This window comes from Pseudovirgaria hyperparasitica (genome assembly GCF_010093815.1).
Source record: "Pseudovirgaria hyperparasitica strain CBS 121739 unplaced genomic scaffold EJ05scaffold_10, whole genome shotgun sequence".
Lineage (NCBI taxonomy): Eukaryota > Fungi > Ascomycota > Dothideomycetes > Acrospermales > Acrospermaceae > Pseudovirgaria > Pseudovirgaria hyperparasitica.
Genome location: NW_022985558.1, coordinates 373,903 through 394,003, shown reverse-complemented (window position 1 = coordinate 394,003; position 20,101 = coordinate 373,903). Strand labels below are relative to the sequence as shown.

The following is a 20,101-nucleotide window of genomic DNA, read 5'->3' as shown; positions in this document are numbered from 1 at the left end:
TAGTAGTAGTAGTAGTAGTAGTAGTAGTAGTAGAATCGCGATAATGCTAGAGAAAAAGACGCAGAGAAGAGTGTTATCGTACGTATCTTGCTAATGGCCGCTAGTCATAATACTTTAAAGTAGTTATAATTAATCTATCCTTATAGGGAGAGATCTCTATTAGCCTTAGATCTATATTTCATTACTTCTATAATCAAGTAAATCTAGGTAGGTGTATTGAAATTCTTTCCTCTATCTAAGTGCCTCTAGGACCTCTAATAGCTAGCGTTTAATGATATCTAGTAGTCAATAACATATAGCAAATCAACCTCTTGCGTTGTAAGAAGTTTTGCATCTATCAAATTTTCAAGATGTCGTTCGTAAACTCTAACATGCCCCTATTGAGACTCTAAAACTACGTACTCTACATCTCTCTGTACCAGTACGCTACATTAGTTAGTCTAGTATACGCGTACGGAGCCATTTCTTCGTGTGCGAATGTGAGAATGGTTAATATAAGGATACAAACACAACGCTAAGATACATATAGATACACACAAGCGCATTACTTGCATCAAATTATCCCTGCAGGAATATTGCTATTCATGATGCAACTCCGCAGGGACGTCTGTGTATTGGATATATGTGGATGTATATTCTGTATGTGTTGCTCGTTAGGCTATGCTACCGACTGATGGAAGTTCATACTAGAATAATGATCATAGTAGAAGTGGTAGGTCTACGTAGGCCATCGGCGATCGCCGACATCATGTATTGCGCGTATACCTTGTAAAATGTACACTGTACACTCTCACCTCACCTCTTCCAAACAACCAACGGCGAGATTACCGCAAGACGACGAGACGGAATCATGACGGACTGGGGGATTGTAAGCTTGAGACTGGTCGCATACCTTCTTTCCTTCCTTCCTTCCTTCTGCGTTACCACCTCTGTATGTCCTATCTTCCGTTTTTCCGGTCTGCCTTCCTTCCTGCCTTGCTACTCATCTATCTACTTACCTCGGTCCATAGCAAAAGTCAATAGAATAGAATAGTATGATATACCATCACCGGTCAAAGCCGCGAGGGTGCTCTAATCACGACCCAAGACAATGGGAGTTGGGGTCTGGTAGAAAGCGGGAGGAAACATTTCCTTGGGACGATGTCTTAGCAGGGGGCGCTATATATGTTTGTATGTGTATGCGTATGTGTGTGTGTGTGTGTGTCCCCCCACGCCGCGAAACCATGTATAAGCATTACGTGTATCAGTTTGTGAGCATGTATGCCATGCTACCGAGGTACATAGGGGCGCCAGGATGTGGGCAGAAGATGGACCCGTTTTAGAACAGACAGTGTTCTAGTGAATATGAGACGTCATGCAGTCGCGTTGTATTGAAAGATGAAACTCTCCAGGGGTTTCGTCGAGTGTGGAGTTCGCGTGGGACGGCTGACGGAAATGGCGGAGAGAGTGGGGAGGCGGGAGGGAAAAGGGGACGAAGAAGTGGAGCAGCAAACGGTCGGTTCGATAGATCAAGGAGATGCAAGAACCAGATGGAAGTGTATGTGAGATCACAAAGAACGAGATGAATAAGGGTCCCGGAGATCCACGGAGCGGGTAAAGTCTTTGGTATCGCGTGCTGGGTTTAGAGGACGCTTCAGGAAGAAATCAAGAAGATGCTGGGTTAAGTCAGATGAATGACTGGCTCGAGGTAGGAATAGGCGATATGGGTATGCTGGACATGACGAAAGGAGGGTAGTGCAAGGATGAAGAGACGTTACTGAATGAGAATGGCGATATGTCGGATTTTGATAGTGTGCGACAACTTGAAGGTCAGAGTATATTCTATGGAGATGTATAATTTTGGTGAAAATGGTTTTGGAAACCGCGGGCTATCATTCCGTGATGTAACATGCGGTACTGAGGAAGAAAATATCAACTTACCTGATACTCATCGACTCTGAAGACGTAGATATAGACTATTGCTGCATCAACACAGCACATGGCTGTCTACAGATCTCAATATTGCCACCACTCGAAGTCATGCTTCAGGCCCCTGTGCTCCCGCCGTGGTGGTGAGCAAGTGTTCACGCGATCCCCATTGAGAGATGGACAGACAATTGGTCTTAGCTCAATATCTAGACGTCGGCGAACGCACAGTTGTCGACCGGTGCATGTAGGACAGCTCAAGTATGTTTCCTTTTTCTGCACTTTCAAGTGTTTGGTGTGTTCCTGTATGTGTTTCAAGTTGGTGAGACGGTAAACTGTCGCACGCGATGCGTTCGCGCAAGCAGAATGTCGACTGGGATGAGGGCCGTTGATGAGTCGCGACAGGCGCCAGTTCTTTCGAGGGAAGAATGCGTACGACCCAGTGCACATCACTTCGTGTCTCCAGGGACAAGGTGCATGCATATGGCTGGATCTGCACCTTTGCAAGGACAAGCATCTTGAAAAGAGACAACTAGGTGTGATCTACAAAAACCTGGAAGCTCATTAAGCTTGAATCTTAGCGCTTTCTAGCGTGATTGAATCCTGAAACCTTCCAGAAGGCACACTCTGTGATCGAATTAGTACAAGCGTAACGTCGGTGGAGCCGATGCTAGGGGGAGGTAATTGTAGATGTAGGCAGAACTCGAGGATGTATGTTACTAGCGGTCAGTGCCGGGCCACATAACACTACATGCTAGAATTCGGCAGTGACGATACAGATGCTTCGGGTTAAGCGTGCTTCATTCGAACCATACGGTCTACATATGTGATATGCGCCGAGGCAGCATTGATCGAGAGCATGTGGTAATCGAAGCCCTGTGTATCGAGATGGCGGTCGCTAACATCTCCAAGAATATGTTCTTACCATGAGGTCGGGGTGATTGACATACCGAAAGGTTCAAGATACACCGACGCTCCACGATACATACATGTCACAGTGTAGATGCCAGCCCAAAAACATCGCTGTCATAATGCTGTTGCGGGACGCGGGTCATACGAGCGTGTAGGGCCCGACTGGACGTCCTGGACAGCCCTACAGACCCCTTTTAGAACATGTGGGGACGTTCAACGGTCCTTATAGACGTGTTGAAGGGATGACCATCCTCCTATCACGAAACATGATACAACAACAACACCATTCAGCGTGCTAACCGAGCAGACTGCTCCACTCGTCACCGTGCACTGGGTCAAGGTTGAGCCTTCGTCAACTATGCATGTCTCGAGAAGGGTCTGGCAAGCGGATGGATTTGACAGACATTCAGAACACTCGGAGACGAATCAGTGTAGTTCAAGCTAGAGGTCACACCTGATTCGAGTACTGGTCGCTGATCAGAAATTCGATATGTCGTGGGACATGACTTGGGACACAAAATCATATCAGGCGACTCACCATCGTCAAGAGTGGCATCAGGTAGCGACGACTAGCATTCAGGGTCCCAGCCACACCTTTTGAAGACCAAGAATTCTTGGATTCAATACAATGGCAGTGAGGAATCACGATATTCAGTCACTGTCTAGTAGTGGCTGAACACTAGACTGGGAAGGCATTAATCCCTCAATCGATGCCTAGGCTCCAACATATGTCTGCGTGAGCGAGCAGATCGTCGTTCAGGATCCACCCTGGGGCGATTCCGTGGAGATCGCAAATTGAATAGCATATAGTAAATATTGAAACAGAATTCCTGGCCTGCCCAAACGCTATAAATATGATCCAAGTCTGGTGGTACTGACAGCAAGGTTCATAGCCAGAGTCAAGATGAACTATGGTTCGACTGGAGAGGTCCAAGTGGACACGCATGCTGAAGCTGCAAGCAAGATTATGCGGTGCGACAACTCTACTGCAGCTGAGTGCTTTCGCGGTAAGAAATGGTGTGCATTCCCACAGTATCGGGTTGCATTTCACAGACCGTGAATCGAGGAAAAGAACGTGACTGTGGTTCCATAGATCGAGTCAGGTCTGTGGAAGGCCCATAGACATTCAATAATAATGGTCTCACACACGAACCCTAGGCATAGTGGTGCAAAGTGGTTCACCGGATGCTTCGGCGAGAAGATGCGCCTGGGGTAGACGAGTATGCAGACGAGCCAACGTGTCATGTTGTCGTCCAAACTACGTTGGATGCGATTCAACCAGGCGTCATTGTCATTGTCTCTTCCCGTCTTCCTCTGCGCGATATCCGGGCTTCTCCTCTTCCTCACTTTCAAAAGAGATCTTTGCCCCTCGACGTCTCGTGCCGGGGTACTATTCCGCGGTCAAGGGATTGATGGAGTGTCGGCATCGAGCGACTTATTCTCGTTTGCATCTTTGTCTTGCGTTGAGAACGAGGCAGAGTAACCCGTAGATTGCATGAATGCAGCCGCATCGATAGGTCAAGCTGCTGGATGAAGCATTAATAGCGGCACAAGTGCAGCTTGACCGTCGCAGACTTCTTCGCAGTGCAATGGCGTGACAGCGCAAACCAACAGTGGCAGGGCAAAATTTCAGGTAAGGCTGCGCAGATTGAAGGTTGCTGGCATCTGCTGCGCCTTGCTGTGCCGCAGGCATACTTCGAGGCTGGACGGCTCTGTTTGTCTCTACTAGTTGCAATGCGAAAACGATTGTGCCTCAATAGTTAGCCATACAAATCATTAAGAAAAAGGTGTGGGAGTGTACGGCGTACTGAGACTAGGATGTAATCTGATAGAGATCCCTGTTGGAGCGGCCAAGCACCGCGCGGCTCTGACGGAATCTGACTCGAGCAGACGCGAGAAGCGCCCTAAAATGGAACCTAGCAGTTAACCAACATCTTTCCCGGGTCATTATACCCTAGTCTAATATGTGTTGTACTGTGATGTGAAATGAATAGCGTGTATAGCGGGGGAATAAGGGGGGGGGGGAGGAGGGGCAGATCACAAGTCGCGTCTAAACGGGCATCACCATGCCTAGACCACGTTTTAGAATGCTCTCCAAGTCATGTCAATACTATGTATAAATGTGGGCAGTGTTACGGCCGCACTGTGGCTAACCCCACAGTGCGTGAATGAGGTTCGGCTTGGTCTTTGCCAGGACTGTATGCTTGGCTCCGGGTGAGATCCACCCAAAGTCTGAGACCAACAGTCTAATTGTCTAATTGTCTAATTGTCGCCGCCTGTTAATTTCTAGTGCCAACAAGCGGGGTCAACTTATGTGGGCAAGGCACAGAGGGTTTGCTATGTCGTACCAGGGGGGTTGGGAGGCCCTGTGCCAACGTAGAACGGCGAAGAGACATCGACATTGTGAGGCTAGAAACTAGTTTTTGGTGGGAAAAAAATTAGAATTACGCCTAGGAGCCACAAGCGGGAGTAGGCTCTTACCGACCGTCCACTTGTCGCCGTTGAAAGTCTAAACGGTTGCTATGCTTCCGGCCTGTACCAAACTTGCTGTATAGTAGGGCGCAGTGACTCAACGAATCGGGAAATCCAAGCAGTAAAAGCCTCCCCCACCACCTTTACAGATCATCAGGACGTTCAGGATAGGTATATCTGTGGTATCTGGATTGCCATGCGAACGGTCAGACCGCATCGTGTGATTGGTTTAATAGTCGCCCATAAGTCACTACGACCTTGTGGGACGCTGAGCGCGGGTGTTTTACACTTCTAGCGCGGCTTGATCAGCCGAATTGACATACCCAGCAGTTCCATAATTAGTGCCAGGAATGGATTATGTCTCGTGCCACATTCCTGCTGGTCATTCCGACTACCCTAGCGGATCGTTTCTCCGTCCTGATCGCCGCAATAGTAAGATCGAGGTTCCAGAAGACTTAGCTCGATATAGGCGGCGGCAATTGAGATGCAGTAAGGAACATCATGTTAGGAACATCATGATGTTGGTGGGGGGCTTTGCCAACGGTAGTTTCAAGGGGTCATTGCTTAACGTCCTGACCGCTATCGCGACCAGGTCTCATGTAAGATCAAGATTCCGACTCATGGGCAAGAACAGCGGATAGAGCCCATGGGTGTAGCTTGTAGGCAGTGCTCTGACTTGGAAGTGCCGCAAGCACCAAGTATCCTCGACCCTGGTGGTCCCGTGCGGTGGCCCTCCAGTTCTGCGCTGACAACAGCTTCTCTACGCGATACCGGATTAGCGACTTTCTAATTTCGTTGCAAAGTTTTGTCCTATACCACCCTCACGGGTTGAATCATTCATGGTGTGCAAGGCTAAACGACTTTTGGACTTGGGCATAAGAAGCTCCACTTACTCCCTCAACTTCACCTCTCGGTTACTTGTTTGGTACCCATCAACACGAAGACCACCAGCACCTCCACTCTAATCACTCAGGGCAGACCGTTCCTGCATCTCCTCCCTCGACAATTTATCCCTTGTAGAGACTAGGTCTTGCTGTCTCGTTTCGGAAAGCTTCGAAGCTCGTTCGTCTCGACTGTCATCTGTGGAGATCTGATCAGCGTTGGTGGTTGTATAAGATTCACTGCGCAGTCGTCCGAAGAGCATTCCTTTCTCCAGCCCACATCGAGGTTCAGCAGCCGACTTACAAGATCAGCTAGCATTCCGATCCACTAATTTGCAATTATCACATTGCCACTCAGACCTGATAGGTCCAGCGAAGGTAGTCACCGTTTGCTCTTCATTTCCGAAAAAATTCCTGGACATTCCTTTCGTGTGTTGTTTCGTCCGAGAAGAGTTAGAAACAGGTGCCTCATATTGTTGCTGCGGTGCTCACCTCCAACACAACTCAATTCACCACGCTCCCATTGTTCTCTACCCTTTCAAAGCACCATGTAAGTAAGAGAAAAATCAATCACATTACCCTTTCCCCAGACTCACCTCCACCACGCTTACCGAACCTACCACGAGACATGTTTGGACAAGACTGATCCATGCGATAGACGAGACATTGTTACGCATTCCTCCGTGCCGCGGGATAAGCAAGAATGGACTTTTCTGTTGGCGCTGGATATCTTACACCATCATCGCCCGCATACGACAGTCGACGAGATTCCACAATGTCAGAACAGTCTTCATCGTCGTATGGACATAGTTTTGGTAGTGTTCACTCCGGAACATCTTCTTATTGCTCCCCACACCTCCCACAAACACCTACCCAGATGAGGAATCTCAAACTCAACGAAAGCGTCATCGTCGAAACGCCGCAGCATAATCATGACACCAAAGAGTACACCGACTATTATTCCGATCGACAATGCACTCGTACAGTTCCAAACCTTCAAGTTGCGAGTCACAATTGGTCACCACACGCGCAAAGCCGTCGCAATGTCCCACTTCCGCCTCTGCGATCTTCAGCGTATGATCAAAGGATCTTGACATCAGACACCACTGATTACAATTCTGGGTTTGGCATCGTAGGCCCGCAAAAATCACAGCCACAGCCACTAATGCCGACACCGGAGATGTGTTCATCGTCAGATGGATGGTTGACTCCACCACCTGCGACATATCCTATGGCTCAAGGTATCCAATACTACCCGCACTATCCAGAAGGCGTTGTAGAGAGTCGATCAATCACGCCCTATACGTGGCCAACCACCCTTCCAACAGTCGAACAATTTGTAACGAACACCTTCGACAATAGCATGGTACCGTCCACATCGAGCTTCTCAAGCGATGGCTCCGTGTACGCTCGGATGCCATCTGAAGGCTATGAAGCTGATCGTGAGGGTTATTTCTGTCGTCCAATGTATTCTGCCTCGCCAATCTCACCTAATATGCCTTCCTCAACGGACAGACAGCACCAGTTCTTAGGCCATGGCCAGGTAGAGCTACCTTCCGGGACTCGCATAGGCCACCGACCCGTAAGAACACCTGTCGGGGTTAGAGGAATACGGAAAGAAAGAAACGATGTGTCCTCGAGTAGACGCAAAGCGAAGAGCTTCAAGACCGACGTCGGATATATTCATGCACCAGATGGCTCTCATATTCCCGTGCAGATACAAGGCGACTTCAAGAAAGACTCAACGGGACGATGGACAACCGGCAGCATCGACTCCCAGAAACATCGTTGCAATATGCACAAAGGAGGGGAGAAGTGTTCCCGGACCTTTAAGAGGATCGAGCACTTGCGACGCCACATGAGAACCCACACGTTGGAGCAACCCTTTGCTTGTGAATTCCCAACGGAGAAGCTCGAGGACGGAGTGGTCCAGCTGGAAAGATGCAGCAAACAATTCCAGCGCAATGATAACTGCGTTGCTCATTTCAAGACACATGTGAGCCAAGACAAAAACGGGCTGTACTTTCCAGCATTCCGACCAACAAAGGAGAAGATCGAGAGCGCATCCAACGACTCTCTGGTGGAACTGGCTCAGGGCATGAGGTCTCGAATACATTCAGATGATCGCAAAAAGGGATCGAGGAACCCTCGCGTGACATGGGAAGAGTTTCTTGTCCGCATCAAGGAAATCAAGACACCGGAAGATTCTGCCAAGATCATAGCGAGTGTATTCAAGTCCTGCCTGAAGGACGACGAGAAGACACGAACAGGAGGAAGGTGAGAAATAGGACGACATGCCGACTAGAAGCAAGTTTGCACTTCGAAGGAGTCGACGTATACCATTTGCTACCTTAATTAATTCGCACTCGGGGTTTCTTTGTAGACTATTACCTATTACGCGATACGTAGATTTTCATGCCGGCGTCGGGCGCCATACATAGCACTTATTTACCCAAACAATGATATCCATATGACTTAAAGGCACACCATGCGCACAACGTGACGGCGCTTAAGTCAGTGAGTGGATCGCGACTATGTCAACCAGCCGCGTCATTTTCGGCTGTCCATGTAATTAATGGTGCCTCGGTGTTGAAAGTGGTGTGACGAACATGAGTCACTGCGAGATTGGGTGTACGAAGCAAACGCGCGAGCCGTGGAAGAAAAGTTACGTGTATCATGATAACAATTAAGGTTGCGTTGTTTCTAGTATCTGATGTGCGCTAGAACAAGAAGCACGCTAACTAGATTAGTAACGATTGAGGCTTCGTTCCAGATATCTGCATCTCCCTTCTACATCGATAGCCACGTCGTCTCACAATGCACTTCACTGTTGCGGCTATAGAATACCTCTTGTCCAAATGCATTCCCGAGGAGCAACAGCAGCACAGCGACAGAAGCATACACATCTGTTACACCAAAGACCCTTGACCTCTCGACCAGGATTCTGACCTGATTCCGCCCTACATTCACTCCACAACTACGTCATCGCGATACTGCTCATACATGCCCTCATGACTACATATTAGTTGTCCATACGTTCCTGGGCTACGACAGCGAACACTTTGCAGTCAAGAACTATCATTGTCTCGGTAATTACAAATAAGCAGAATGACAGGCACACAAGAGCATGAGCCTAGGCCAAGCGACAGCCAGGAAGGCAATGAACATATTCCTCAAACGCAAGGACAGGAAGGGGACAAGACGAGAGATACCGGCACAGGAGGTACGATCGTCATTCCACGCCTCCCCCTCACCACTCGTCACCAACTCGCAACCCTCTTGTAGACACTGGCACAATCACTGACCCACTGAACAGGCCTCCTTGCGCCTGTCCTCGATCCTGTCGGCAAAGGTCTCGGTACAGTCCTACGTCCCGTTGGATATGGAGTTGAGACTCTGACGAAGCCCATCGCGAGTGGTGTGGGCGGCATTACGCGACCCGCATTGGGTCCACTGATGGGTGAGCAGGAAGAGAAGAGCGAGGTGCTGGGGGGCGACAACAAAGACAGTTACGTGCATGGCAAGGACAGTCTGGGTAAGAGAGAGCAGACCGGTGAGAATCCTCTCGGACTTGATCAGACAGGCAAGTTTGGATTCAGGGACGAGTAGGTTTGGTCCGTACGAATTTCACAGATATTACAGTTCCCGTCTTTGAGCTGGGCTGCTCGCCGAGTATGAGCATCAACCTGACGTGCATGTCGAATTGCTTTCTTGAGGACCTGTCGCTGGAGAAATTACGATTGCCCTACCGGGTATACTACAGACTGCTTGGTTGGCTGGCACTAGCACTCAGTTGTTGGCGATTCTGAACCCCCGATCTCATCTTGATTCCATCACTATACATACCTGTGTAACCGCGATATCTTTTGTGCCTCGCGCTCTCGGTCCCGCTGAGCCTCAACGCCGCACTTGTATTGTGCCCAAACAGTCTATAGCCATTCCTAAATCAGCCTGCACTAGAGACATCAATCACGAGCTCAGCATTGGCACATCCAAATCCCCGCAATCGCTAGAGTCACCTTGAAACACAATACAATCCACTCGCTGCAGCAAACGTCCAACAACGACCCTTTCTAACCAAGACAAGCAAATAAACAACCTCCTTTCGGACATGCACGGCTCATTACGCCTCAGGCCTACAGCCCATGCCGCACAGCACATCACTGGCACATCGCAGCCCTATGACATTACCGGGCGTGTCGATCATGCACGCTAGATAATTAAGCAAACAATCCGCCTTGTTGCCTTCTTGCCAATTAGCCGAGAGTCACCCAGCACGCGAAACTCAAGCCTAGCAAGCTCGCGCCAGCAGCCATGTTTCCACGCCGCGCAACGCAACAGTGAAAATTTCATATTGCATCCGCCTCTTGCAGCAGGATTCACCGTACCGCTGCCTATTAGCCGGAGTGTGATTAGATACACGTAGAACGCTACTATTGACGAGAGGCGGCGAGTGTTTGTCATTTCTCATCATCTTAAAAAACAAAGCGCCAGGATTCATCGCTGGGATTGATGTTGGATGAAGATGGACTACGTCACGATTAGGCCACACGCCACCATAAATTTACGCGCCCTGGATATGAGCAAAGGCACGGTAAATTTTGTGGCATACGCGCCTGCGCGCCGTGCCGCTGAACCTTGATATTTTGTGCCGAGCTCGCTAGGGTAAATACAAATTTCACCAGAATACTAATTCGGTAGGATACAAACTCGCCAATATACCGAACAAGACACCACCAGGATTACGCACCATGATAACGCACCAGGATAACGCACCAAGACACTACCAAGACATTATCAAGACACTCACACTCAAACAAACATTCTCCCACCCCCTCCCCCAGTAACTCCCTCCCAAACAACCCATTCCAGAAAAACACCCCCCTGCAAAATCCCACAAGAAACACAGCCGCAACAGAAGCGCCTTGTATATCCCGACCAGATCGCCTATATGTGCTTCTACAGCAGGTGCTTAGCTGTGAGACATGGTATGAGCATGGATATAAGCATGGGTATGAGCACGAGCATGGTATCATAACCAGATAAGCGCGCGTGTGTTTCGAGATCATGGACTGGGGACTAGGGGGCTTAGTTCATTGTGGGGTTCGATGGAAGGAAGGATTGTTGTAAGGCTGAGAGGCTGGCTTGGTACTTGTATACTTGTATGCGGGGGCCGTAGGGCTGTAAGGCTGTCTGCATGGGCAAGGTACGGTAGGTACGTACTGGGTACAGAAATGAGCCTGTGAGGCTGTAAGGCTGTTATGGTGTGCTGTGTGAGAGTGGAGCTGTAGGGCTGTAAGGCTGTGTGGGTGAGGTACGTGCTGGTTAGGTATCCGGATGTACTGGGTACGGACGGATATGAGCCTGCGAGGCTGTACGACTGTGTTGTATGTTGTATGGTGCGATGTGGTGTGGAGCTGTAGGGCTGGCTGTGCGATAGCGGAGTGTAGGGCTTATGTGCATACATGTACACATGTGCATGTACATGCATAGACATGTGCAAATGCAAAGTACACGCGCACTGGCTGGTACATCTGCAACCCAAGCGCATAGAGAAATGCAGTACTAACGATCACATATTGCCAGCAAACACATCTTATCTATCAGACAGCTTCCTAAATGCATACCATATACACATAGTATACAGAAATAAACATGAAGCCAGACAAAAGCAAGACGTAAGACGCACGGTAGCACGTACATATACATATACACACATAATCCTCCTCCTACCAGAACCCACCACCCACCTAGGTACTAAATACACACAAAACCGACAACATGAAAACACAGTTTACATCACTGACGATCAGAGCTATAGGTCTATTTAGCCCATGTATGTATGTATGTATGTATGTATGTATGTATGTATGTATGTATGTATGTATGTATGTATCTATCTATCTATCTATACATATACTATACCGGGGACCATCCTACGGTCTTACTATCCTACGCACTCACAGCCACTCCCACAGCCATACGGTGATACGTGACAATGATAGTGCTCATGGTAGGCACGTACTCGCACGCACGCATGCCCGGAACTATGTATTATACGTGGGTATATGCTGTACGTAGGTACATGTTGTTGACAGGTGACGAGTCGATCGATGAGTCGATGAGCCAATGAATGAACAAGTTACCTGGTCAGTGAATGAGTGAAAGAATGAATGACATGCATTCATGCATGGGTCCGTACGTATACATAACAGTTCTAGCTCGCCAGTTACACAGATATTATACAGAGACATTTCGAGGTGTATGCAGTGTTTTAATGGAGTGCATGAAGTTGGGCATATAAAAACGACACCAGGAACGAAAAGGCGGACAAGTCACGATACAAGGAGAAAAAAGATAGTGTGTGTCAATAGAATGAGCAGAGTATTTTCCATATCTACACAAGCAACAAATCTATACTTCCATCAAAATCCGGTCGAGTCCAGTCCCAGTCACAGCGTTTTATTTGCCAGGCAGACAGACAAACAGGTAGTCAGGAACCCTCTCCCCCCATTCCAACCATTTAATTCAATCCATCCAGCTCTCTGACCGGTCCTACCTCCTTATTCTTCTTCCTCTTATCCTTCTTAGGTTTCGCCTCCGTCTCCAGCACGTCCTCCTCGGGCCCCGAGAACAAGCGGATCAGTGCGGGGGTGTAGTACTTCAGGTGCGCAAACTCGCCTAGTTTGACGCGCATGTAGTCGAATGCAATGCCCACCTTCAGGTCCGGGTCGCTGACCTTGAACACGGCTGCCGAGGGCGCGCGGTTGACGTCGGCTGGTCCCGTGGATTTGTCGCCGCTAGTGAGGCGGGCGTCGTTGAGTGTGTTGTCGAAGTTGTCGTCGTCGCCGTCGAATCTGGCTTTGAGGTCATCCTCGAGATCAGGCCCGAGGTCGCTGACTCCGGTCGGCTGAGGCAGGGTATCGCCACGGATGGAAGGAGCGACTTGGTCATCGAGGACTGATCCCGTCGCGGGTGGCTTGGCCGGCTTCGGAGCCTCGCTGTCGGCCTCGACAATGGGGATCTTGCTGTATCGCTGGCTGAAATGCGTGAGCAATACACACTTCGCGCCCATCATCTGGCCAATCTCGAGTGCTTCCCCGGTGGTACTGTGCTTCTTTGCCTCCGCATCGCCGCGAAGGTCGTCGTCAAAGGTGGCCTCGTGGATGAGAAGGGTAGAGTCTTTGCCAATTCTAGCGAACGCGGGTGAGGGCCGGCAATCGCCAGAGTAGCTGATCTTGAGACCAGATGGGAAGGCGATGGACACGGCCCGGGCACCATGACAATGGTGGACAGTAACGGCGCGGATTCCAGAGAGATGGGTGTGACGCATCAATTCAGCGACTTTGAAAGGGACAGGGTCGGAAGTGGAGGCAGGGTCACTGGGATGAAGATGTAGGTTGCTGCGCGAGACGGCGGACAAGGATTTCATGTCTTGTTCGGCAGTAATAGCAAGAGGAAGAATATGTGAATAGCCGTAGTCTTCGATTTCAGAATACTCGCGGAGCCAGTCGATCATGTAAACGGCGGAGATGACGGCCAGGCGCTGTTTGGACGAGGCAGTTCCTTCTGTCCCGGGCTTGCCATGGACGGTGTCTCGCCATGCGCGGATCACAGACGTGACGCCAAGATGGTGGTCGGCGTGCATATGACTTATCCAGATCATGCGTAATTCTTTCATGACTTCGCGTGCCCCTTCCGGTCCAAATACTCGTTGTATTTGTCCCCATGTACCCTCGCCAGCGTCAAAGAGATAGGCACCTTTCCCGGGTACTCTTACGAGAGTTGCAGATACATTTCGATAATTCGAGGGCACTGCCGAACCTGTTCCAAGGGAAAAGACCTCCGTATCTGGTTCTGGTATCTTTTTCTTCCACAAGTCCAAGGCTTCTGCGTCGTCTTTGATCCTCTGAGCAGCTTCTTCGGACAGCTTCAGAATTGAGGGGTCGAGAACCTTGAGCTCCTCTTCCATGTCCAGCTGCACCTGTTGGTTGTACACAGACTGTTCAAATTTAGATCCTGTAGCCATCTCAATACCTGCGGCAGGCGGATGGAGGGTAGGGATATCTTTCAATTCGTGACCTGAGATATTCGTGCCTGCAGAAAGCGACTGTATGATGGTAGTGTCATCAAAAGAAAGCGCTGGAAACCTGCAGGGATCGATCTTGTTGAGTCTCGCATGCTGACCAGCAGCACTTATGAACGGCGCACGATCTGGATGAGTGTCTGTCGAGGAGACTATGTGATGCACACCAAGATCGTCGCTCAGTTTTCGCATGAAGTCTTGCAGTGGCCTATGTTCCAATACGCCCGGAGCGAGTATCCACACAATGTGCTGCATGTTCTCTAAGAGTTGTGGTGTTTTCCACTCCGCTCTGGCAATTAGCGGTTCGACGTATTCGACGCCTGGTAACTCAATAATCGCGAAAGCTTCTCCAGAGCTGCCTTTGCCAAGAACCTGATCTGGCTGTATCATTTCTCCTTTGTCATTCTCCACTGGCTCACCTTTGGCAATGTCCTTGTACTTGGTCTTATCCCTGAGACCAAGCTCTAGTGCCTTTTTAGGGTCAAACTTCCCTCGTATTGGGTGAGTACGTGCGATATACGATACAGCAACGGATGATGGCTTCGTTGGAGGTAGTCTGCCAACCAGGGCTGCTGGCCATGCCTTGCGCACCAGTACAGTTATGTCAGGGAGCTGGTGATATGGCAGGTCTCCTGGCACTGGCCCTTCATACCTTTTGATCTCCTTTGTATCGGGGTCGCGAATGAAGATCTCTGCTGGCAGCTCCACATTGCGGAGATTTGTGTCATATAGAGCATCCATGCGCCAATTCGAGTTGAACATGTCGCCGACAATGGACTCTCGTAACTGATTGTACTGTTTTTCTTGTTGCTCACTGGTCAAATCACTGGCCCAGCCCATGGCTTGATCAAAGCTTCGCTTCCGAGGGTTTTCAGGGGCAGAAACATTATGGTTGTGGTGTGATGGCTCTATGGCCATCGCCCAAGCCTTGACAATATCATCCTGCCAGGTGGGATGTTCAGCTATGTTGCCTGCCTTTGGCACGTTTGGCGTATGCTCAAATGCGTACACAGGAATCCCTTTCCGAAAGACAAACCGTCTGCAAGTCGCCAAAGCTTGCTTCAGATTTGGCGGCCCATGTACAATCATATCACGAGTTCCAAGATCAAATTTCACCCCTCGGTCCTCACTTCTTGCTTCGGCGACAGTAAGAAGTGTTCCTACCAGGCCTCCGATCGAATGCCAGTCGAGCTTGCCAGTCATGAAGATGGTATGGACATGTTTGAAGCTGCCTTGAATCCCTATTGCGGCTCTTTGGGTGCCCTCGGACATGTTGCCAAATAAATATTTCCTCTTATCATGATCAAATCGAAGAGCTACCGCTGTGCCTGGCGTGTCCAGAGTCGGCGCCGTAAGGAATTTGATATACGTCTTCATCCTTGATTCATATAACCTTCGACTAGCCTGGATGTAGGCAGCAACCATGTATTGTGACTGATCGGCCTCCTTTCTATAATTTGAACGACTCTTCCGATGATATAGTATGCATTCCTTTCCAAATCGTTGCTCTCCAGATCGGTGAGAGACGGCTTTGTGGGGGGACAGGGGATCTCCGTGGGAGATGAAAGAGGCTGCGTAGGAGTTGCAAGAAGGATCTCGGGTGCCGCGAAATTCAAGAACTGGTTCAACCGTATTCGATACACCGTACCATTCCTCCCAGGGACTGAGGGCACGCTTAATTGAACCGTCTGCACTGCTGAACCTTTCGAAGTTTGTACCAGACCCTACACCTCTCTCTACGGAAAGTGAACTGGTAGGCTGAGCAACTCCGTGCTGCGCTTCCCAAACTCTTTGTCTCGCTGCCTTGCCGCCTTCTGCTCGTCGGCGCTTGTATTCCGCCTCTTTCCACGAGAGCTTTGGTTCCGACGGGTCAGTAGTCCCACGGGCGAAATGCAGATTTCGGCGCGTAAGGCGCGGAAGACACAATCGTGGCAATATGATGGGCAACCTTGGCGATTAATGTATATTATGTGGGCGAGGACAGCTCGGAGAAGCGTTAATGTTCACACATTGGGACCAAACTCGGGAATGTCAACTACGAAGCTCTTCAGCGTCGAGTTTTTTAGTGGTCCGTGCGCAGTACCGTAGGATTCAGAACTCGACGTCACATCGGCCTTGCGGGAGAAAAGCACGAGGAACAGTCACTGATTATAGTGTTGGTGATGTTTGCAACAGTGTTCATTTGTTCGATTTATGATCCAATTGCTATATTTGCACAGCCTTGTGTAGACTAAAGGGAAAACGCTCCAGCGACGTCGGTGAGCCATGTATGGTCTCTAACCTTGCTACATTCCAACGCCATGTTTTCTACAATGTGCCAATGTACGCCATCAAATGAAATCCGTGTCTTCGTAATAGCTATAAAATATAATGCCGCGGGGCTGTCAGGAGTAGACACGTGGGCATGGCCGATAATAAAACGACAACAAGTTAAGACGGCGCCTATCATGACGTCATGGCACGTAGTCTTTGGTAGACAGGCTCCATGGACGCGCAAATGCGCTCAACCCGTTCCATGGCGAGATCGGACGAGGTTGAGGGAACGACGAGTTCGAACTGGGAGGACTTTTCGATGGTGACACCTTCGAAAGAAAGGTTATCAAAGGTTGGAGTAGATGTGACAGGTGCAGAGGGTGAGGTAGGATGATATAGGGCGAATTCAGGATTGTTGTCGAAGGCGCGCTCCTCCTCGGTCTCAGCCGGTTTAGCTGTAACTAGGGTGGTAGAATCGGAATAGGTCGTTCCGACGACAGGGAAATCCTGCTTAACGTCATCAACAGGCTCGACGGTCTCGGTTTCGTCGAATGCTTCATATTCCTTCCCAGACAGCATCTCAGCGTTGAGAATTGGCCCCTCGGGCACCTCCATCACGGAAAAAACTTGAGGTTGTTGGAATGGGAAGCCGAGATTCTGGTTACCCCAGGTGTTGTTAATGCTCAACATGCTGAGATCGAGCGGCGTCTCAGGGACAAGTGCCATGCCGATCTGGAGGTCGTCCTGACGAGAAGACTCGAATTGCTGAGGAGCCTGGTAGGCGTTGGCATCTTTACGGGCCGGCTGAGCAGTTTGCTGTTGCTGGATGGGGAGCCTAGGTTGCAGAGCCTCGTCACGGGAAAGATCCTCGAGGAATGGTGCGAATGCCTGATGACGAAGAAGGTTCTCGATGAAGGCACGAGATCGTGCATTTTCCTCCATGAGAGCCCTGTTTTGGATTCGAAGTTCATTGCACTCGTTCGCCTTTTGGTTTACTTCCCCTTCGAGCTGGCCAATATATTCTGCAAATCGTTAGCTATTGCGTTCATGCATTGATGTTGTTCTGATCTTACCCTTTCTGCGAGAGCGGAAAGCACGAGCTGAGACCTTATTACGAAGTTGACGACGCTCCTTGCTGGTGAGCTTTTTTCCCTCTTCACTGGCAAGGAGGCGTTCGTCTTCATCCATGTCCTCTTCGTCCTTCTTCATGCGGATGATGTGGGGGAGATGAGCATGAGGATCATCATTCTGGGAAGACATTTGACTATTCTGGCGGATTTGATTGACTACACGGGCGATAGTCTCTTCGGTGCGAGCATCGGTGGGTTGGTGCGAAGCTGAGCGTTTCGATGGCGCGGTGCGGGATTGTTGCTGCGGTCGGGAGGTCTGCTTTTGTTGTTGTTGTAGCATTTGCTGTTGTCGTTGCTGTTGGGCCTGTGCCTGTGCTTTGGCAAGCGCTTGCTGTTGATGCACACCAGGCCAAACACGAACATTGGCAGGCTCTTCGGGTTGAGTGAGAGTAGATGGATCGACAAAGTCGTCTTGGTGGGACGACTCTGTGTTAGGGTAGAAGAAAGCAGGCAGGCCGTGTGTTAATTCGGTATCCATGTTCATGTCAGAGTCGAGCCCCCCGAGGCCGGTCGACCACATGCTCATGTCATCAAGGCCGGTGTTTGAAAATCCCTGGAATTGGGAATTCTGTAGTCCTGGGACCGAGCCAGATGGTAGACCAGTCTGTTGCTTGAAGCGATCATACTCGTATGATGGTTTCGCAGGTGCCTGGAAGTCGTCGCCATCGAGAGGGGCGATGGTGGTAGCAGGACTGGTTAAGGCTGAAGGGGCAGAGGATGCGGGCATCTGGGAGGATGAGGCGCCGTTATTTGAGGATTGCAGGTCGCTGAAGTTGAACCATTCTTCGACGTCGGGTTCGCACGAGTTTGAGTTGTTGAAGGGAGTCGAACTCATGGGATAAACAGCAGTGGCCATTTGGAAGTCGATGTTGCCTTGGAAGGCAGGATATCAGAGATGAGATGGAAGTCCAAGTCGGAGCTGTGTCGGTGAATTGAAGCCTTGGGCAGACAGTCGGAGTGTTTTGTTTAGGAGAGTGAGTTCGTAGGATGGGACAGCGAAGAGCGGCAGGCCTGAAAGAGACGCGCGTACACCTGGTTCGACGTAGGGAGCTAGTACGTTTTGGGCTGGGACAGACGGAAATGCCGTGTGTCAAACCAACGCACCGAAGACTTCTCAAACAGGAGCGTAGACAGCGAGGACAATTGTTGGAATTATTGTAAAAGGTGTAGAAGTGGTTGAGAGGAAATTGAAAGAGATGTCAGAAGTTTGTAGAAATGGAGGGAGGAATTGGAGGCAATGGAACAGTTGACTGGGGTCATGAGAGTTTTAGGGGGAAGATGGAGATGCAAATTCAATGCACAGCCCCTCGAGGCTCGGTCTCGATGCGAGCCATGTGCGAGCCAATCAGAGACGCTCTAGCCGCCACCAAAACCAGGGCTTGGCCGCTTGGCCGTGCTCGGTGCCGAAAGCCCGGCAGCTGCACCGCATCTGCTGGGCGTATGTGATGCAATATGCGCATCCCATGCTACTATATACCGTCGTGTACGTTCCCCCTTCGATACCGTGGGGCCTAATACCTATGTATCATCCACCAGGGCAGTAGGTCTTTCGTCTTATACATACTACAGATATGGAGTATGCTCCGGAACCCCTTACTGTCCAACTGCCTCCAAGTATCTGCCTCATATCCAACAGCTACAGCTTAACTATGTTGCTCTATGATGAGTAACTCTGCATGCTGGTGTGAGCTGCCTATGTCGAATGTCCAGATGATAACAAGCACAAGCTCAAGCCAAGGTTGAAGCCACCGCTGAACCGTATACGTGACGTATTCGGCTTTTAACTTTGTGTCCGAAGCGGGTACCAGGGTCAGTCAGCCCGGTGTTTAACCGTATCCGGACGTACTTACTTTAACCATATCCGACCAGACTTTAACCGCATCCGTCTTGAGTTGCGAGCTTCATCCTGCCTACTATATTTAGTCATCCCTACAGTACTACTTAGTTACCTACTCTTCCAATCTACTCCCTACCTAACATAAGTAGCTGGGCGCCTGGCCATCACATGAATCCGCCTGACCTCGTCCAAGGAAGAGTATTTAGTATTCACATGAGATGTATCGCCGGTGTCTCTTATAATGTCTTGCTGTTTCCCAAATAACTCATACTCTGACCTGCACGTCTAATCTCGTCTTCTAGGAACTGCTTTTCCGTTAGAGACCACTTTTCGGCCGGCAAATTACAGCTTTTTTGTCCGGCCATCCACTTCATACGGCCTTAAAAAGCAATAAGCACTCTAACAGTCACAGAATCTTCCAGTGAACCGGCCTACTAAGAAATGCACCGCTAAACCTGAAACTTTCTGGTCCATAGTGGTTAACCAGTGCGGCATTACCCTTGGTGGTCTCGTGTCAATCGTACTCGGCATTTCCCGCTGGTCGGGCGAACACGAGACGCAGATACGCAAAGCCGCGTATTTTGTTTCTATATCTCGGATTGGTTCGACGATGGGACCTCTGCAA

General features: G+C 49.8%; 4 protein-coding genes across 4 annotated transcripts; 2 read left to right on the top strand and 2 right to left on the bottom strand.

Annotated features, from left to right (window-relative positions):
• Positions 1–7,986: 7,986 nt before the first annotated feature.
• Positions 7,987–8,166, top strand: EJ05DRAFT_427182 (uncharacterized protein; the record flags this gene model as incomplete). Its single annotated transcript, XM_033741511.1, has 1 exon — positions 7,987–8,166. A coding segment is annotated over one exon (180 nt), but the record flags the coding sequence as incomplete, so codon positions are not given.
• Positions 8,167–9,485: 1,319 nt separating this feature from the next.
• EJ05DRAFT_421124 (uncharacterized protein) lies at positions 9,486–9,683 on the top strand (the record flags this gene model as incomplete). Its single annotated transcript, XM_033741470.1, has 1 exon — positions 9,486–9,683. A coding segment is annotated over one exon (198 nt), but the record flags the coding sequence as incomplete, so codon positions are not given.
• A 1,251-nt stretch (positions 9,684–10,934) lies between these two features.
• Positions 10,935–11,835, bottom strand: EJ05DRAFT_47607 (uncharacterized protein). The gene has a single exon (XM_033743946.1). It carries the CDS (start codon positions 11,719–11,721, stop codon positions 11,236–11,238), a length of 486 nt encoding a protein of 161 aa, XP_033599361.1. The 5' UTR covers positions 11,722–11,835; the 3' UTR covers positions 10,935–11,235.
• A 697-nt stretch (positions 11,836–12,532) lies between these two features.
• Positions 12,533–18,820, bottom strand: EJ05DRAFT_511679 (uncharacterized protein). Its single transcript, XM_033748259.1, has 3 exons — positions 17,583–18,820; positions 16,735–17,531; positions 12,533–16,110 (listed from the first exon to the last, which is right to left on the bottom strand). Exons 1-3 carry the CDS (start codon positions 18,493–18,495, stop codon positions 12,694–12,696), a joined length of 5,127 nt encoding a protein of 1,708 aa, XP_033599360.1. The 5' UTR covers positions 18,496–18,820; the 3' UTR covers positions 12,533–12,693.
• Between the last annotated feature and the right edge of the window lie 1,281 nt (positions 18,821–20,101).

What these genes read in the sequence shown, in the direction of transcription:
- EJ05DRAFT_47607 (XM_033743946.1), bottom strand. Translation starts at nt 11,721, where the DNA reads ATGCGCTTGGGTTGCAGATGTACCAGCCAGTGCGCGTGTACTTTGCAT.
- EJ05DRAFT_511679 (XM_033748259.1), bottom strand. Translation starts at nt 18,495, where the DNA reads ATGGCCACTGCTGTTTATCCCATGAGTTCGACTCCCTTCAACAACTCA. An exon ending in TTTCCGCTCTCGCAGAAAGG is followed by an intron (nt 17,532 to 17,582) that starts GTAAGATCAGAA and finishes AACGATTTGCAG; the next exon opens with AATATATTGGCCAGCTCGAA. An exon ending in TTTGCGCGTCCATGGAGCCT is followed by an intron (nt 16,111 to 16,734) that starts GTCTACCAAAGA and finishes TCGGAACCAAAG; the next exon opens with CTCTCGTGGAAAGAGGCGGA.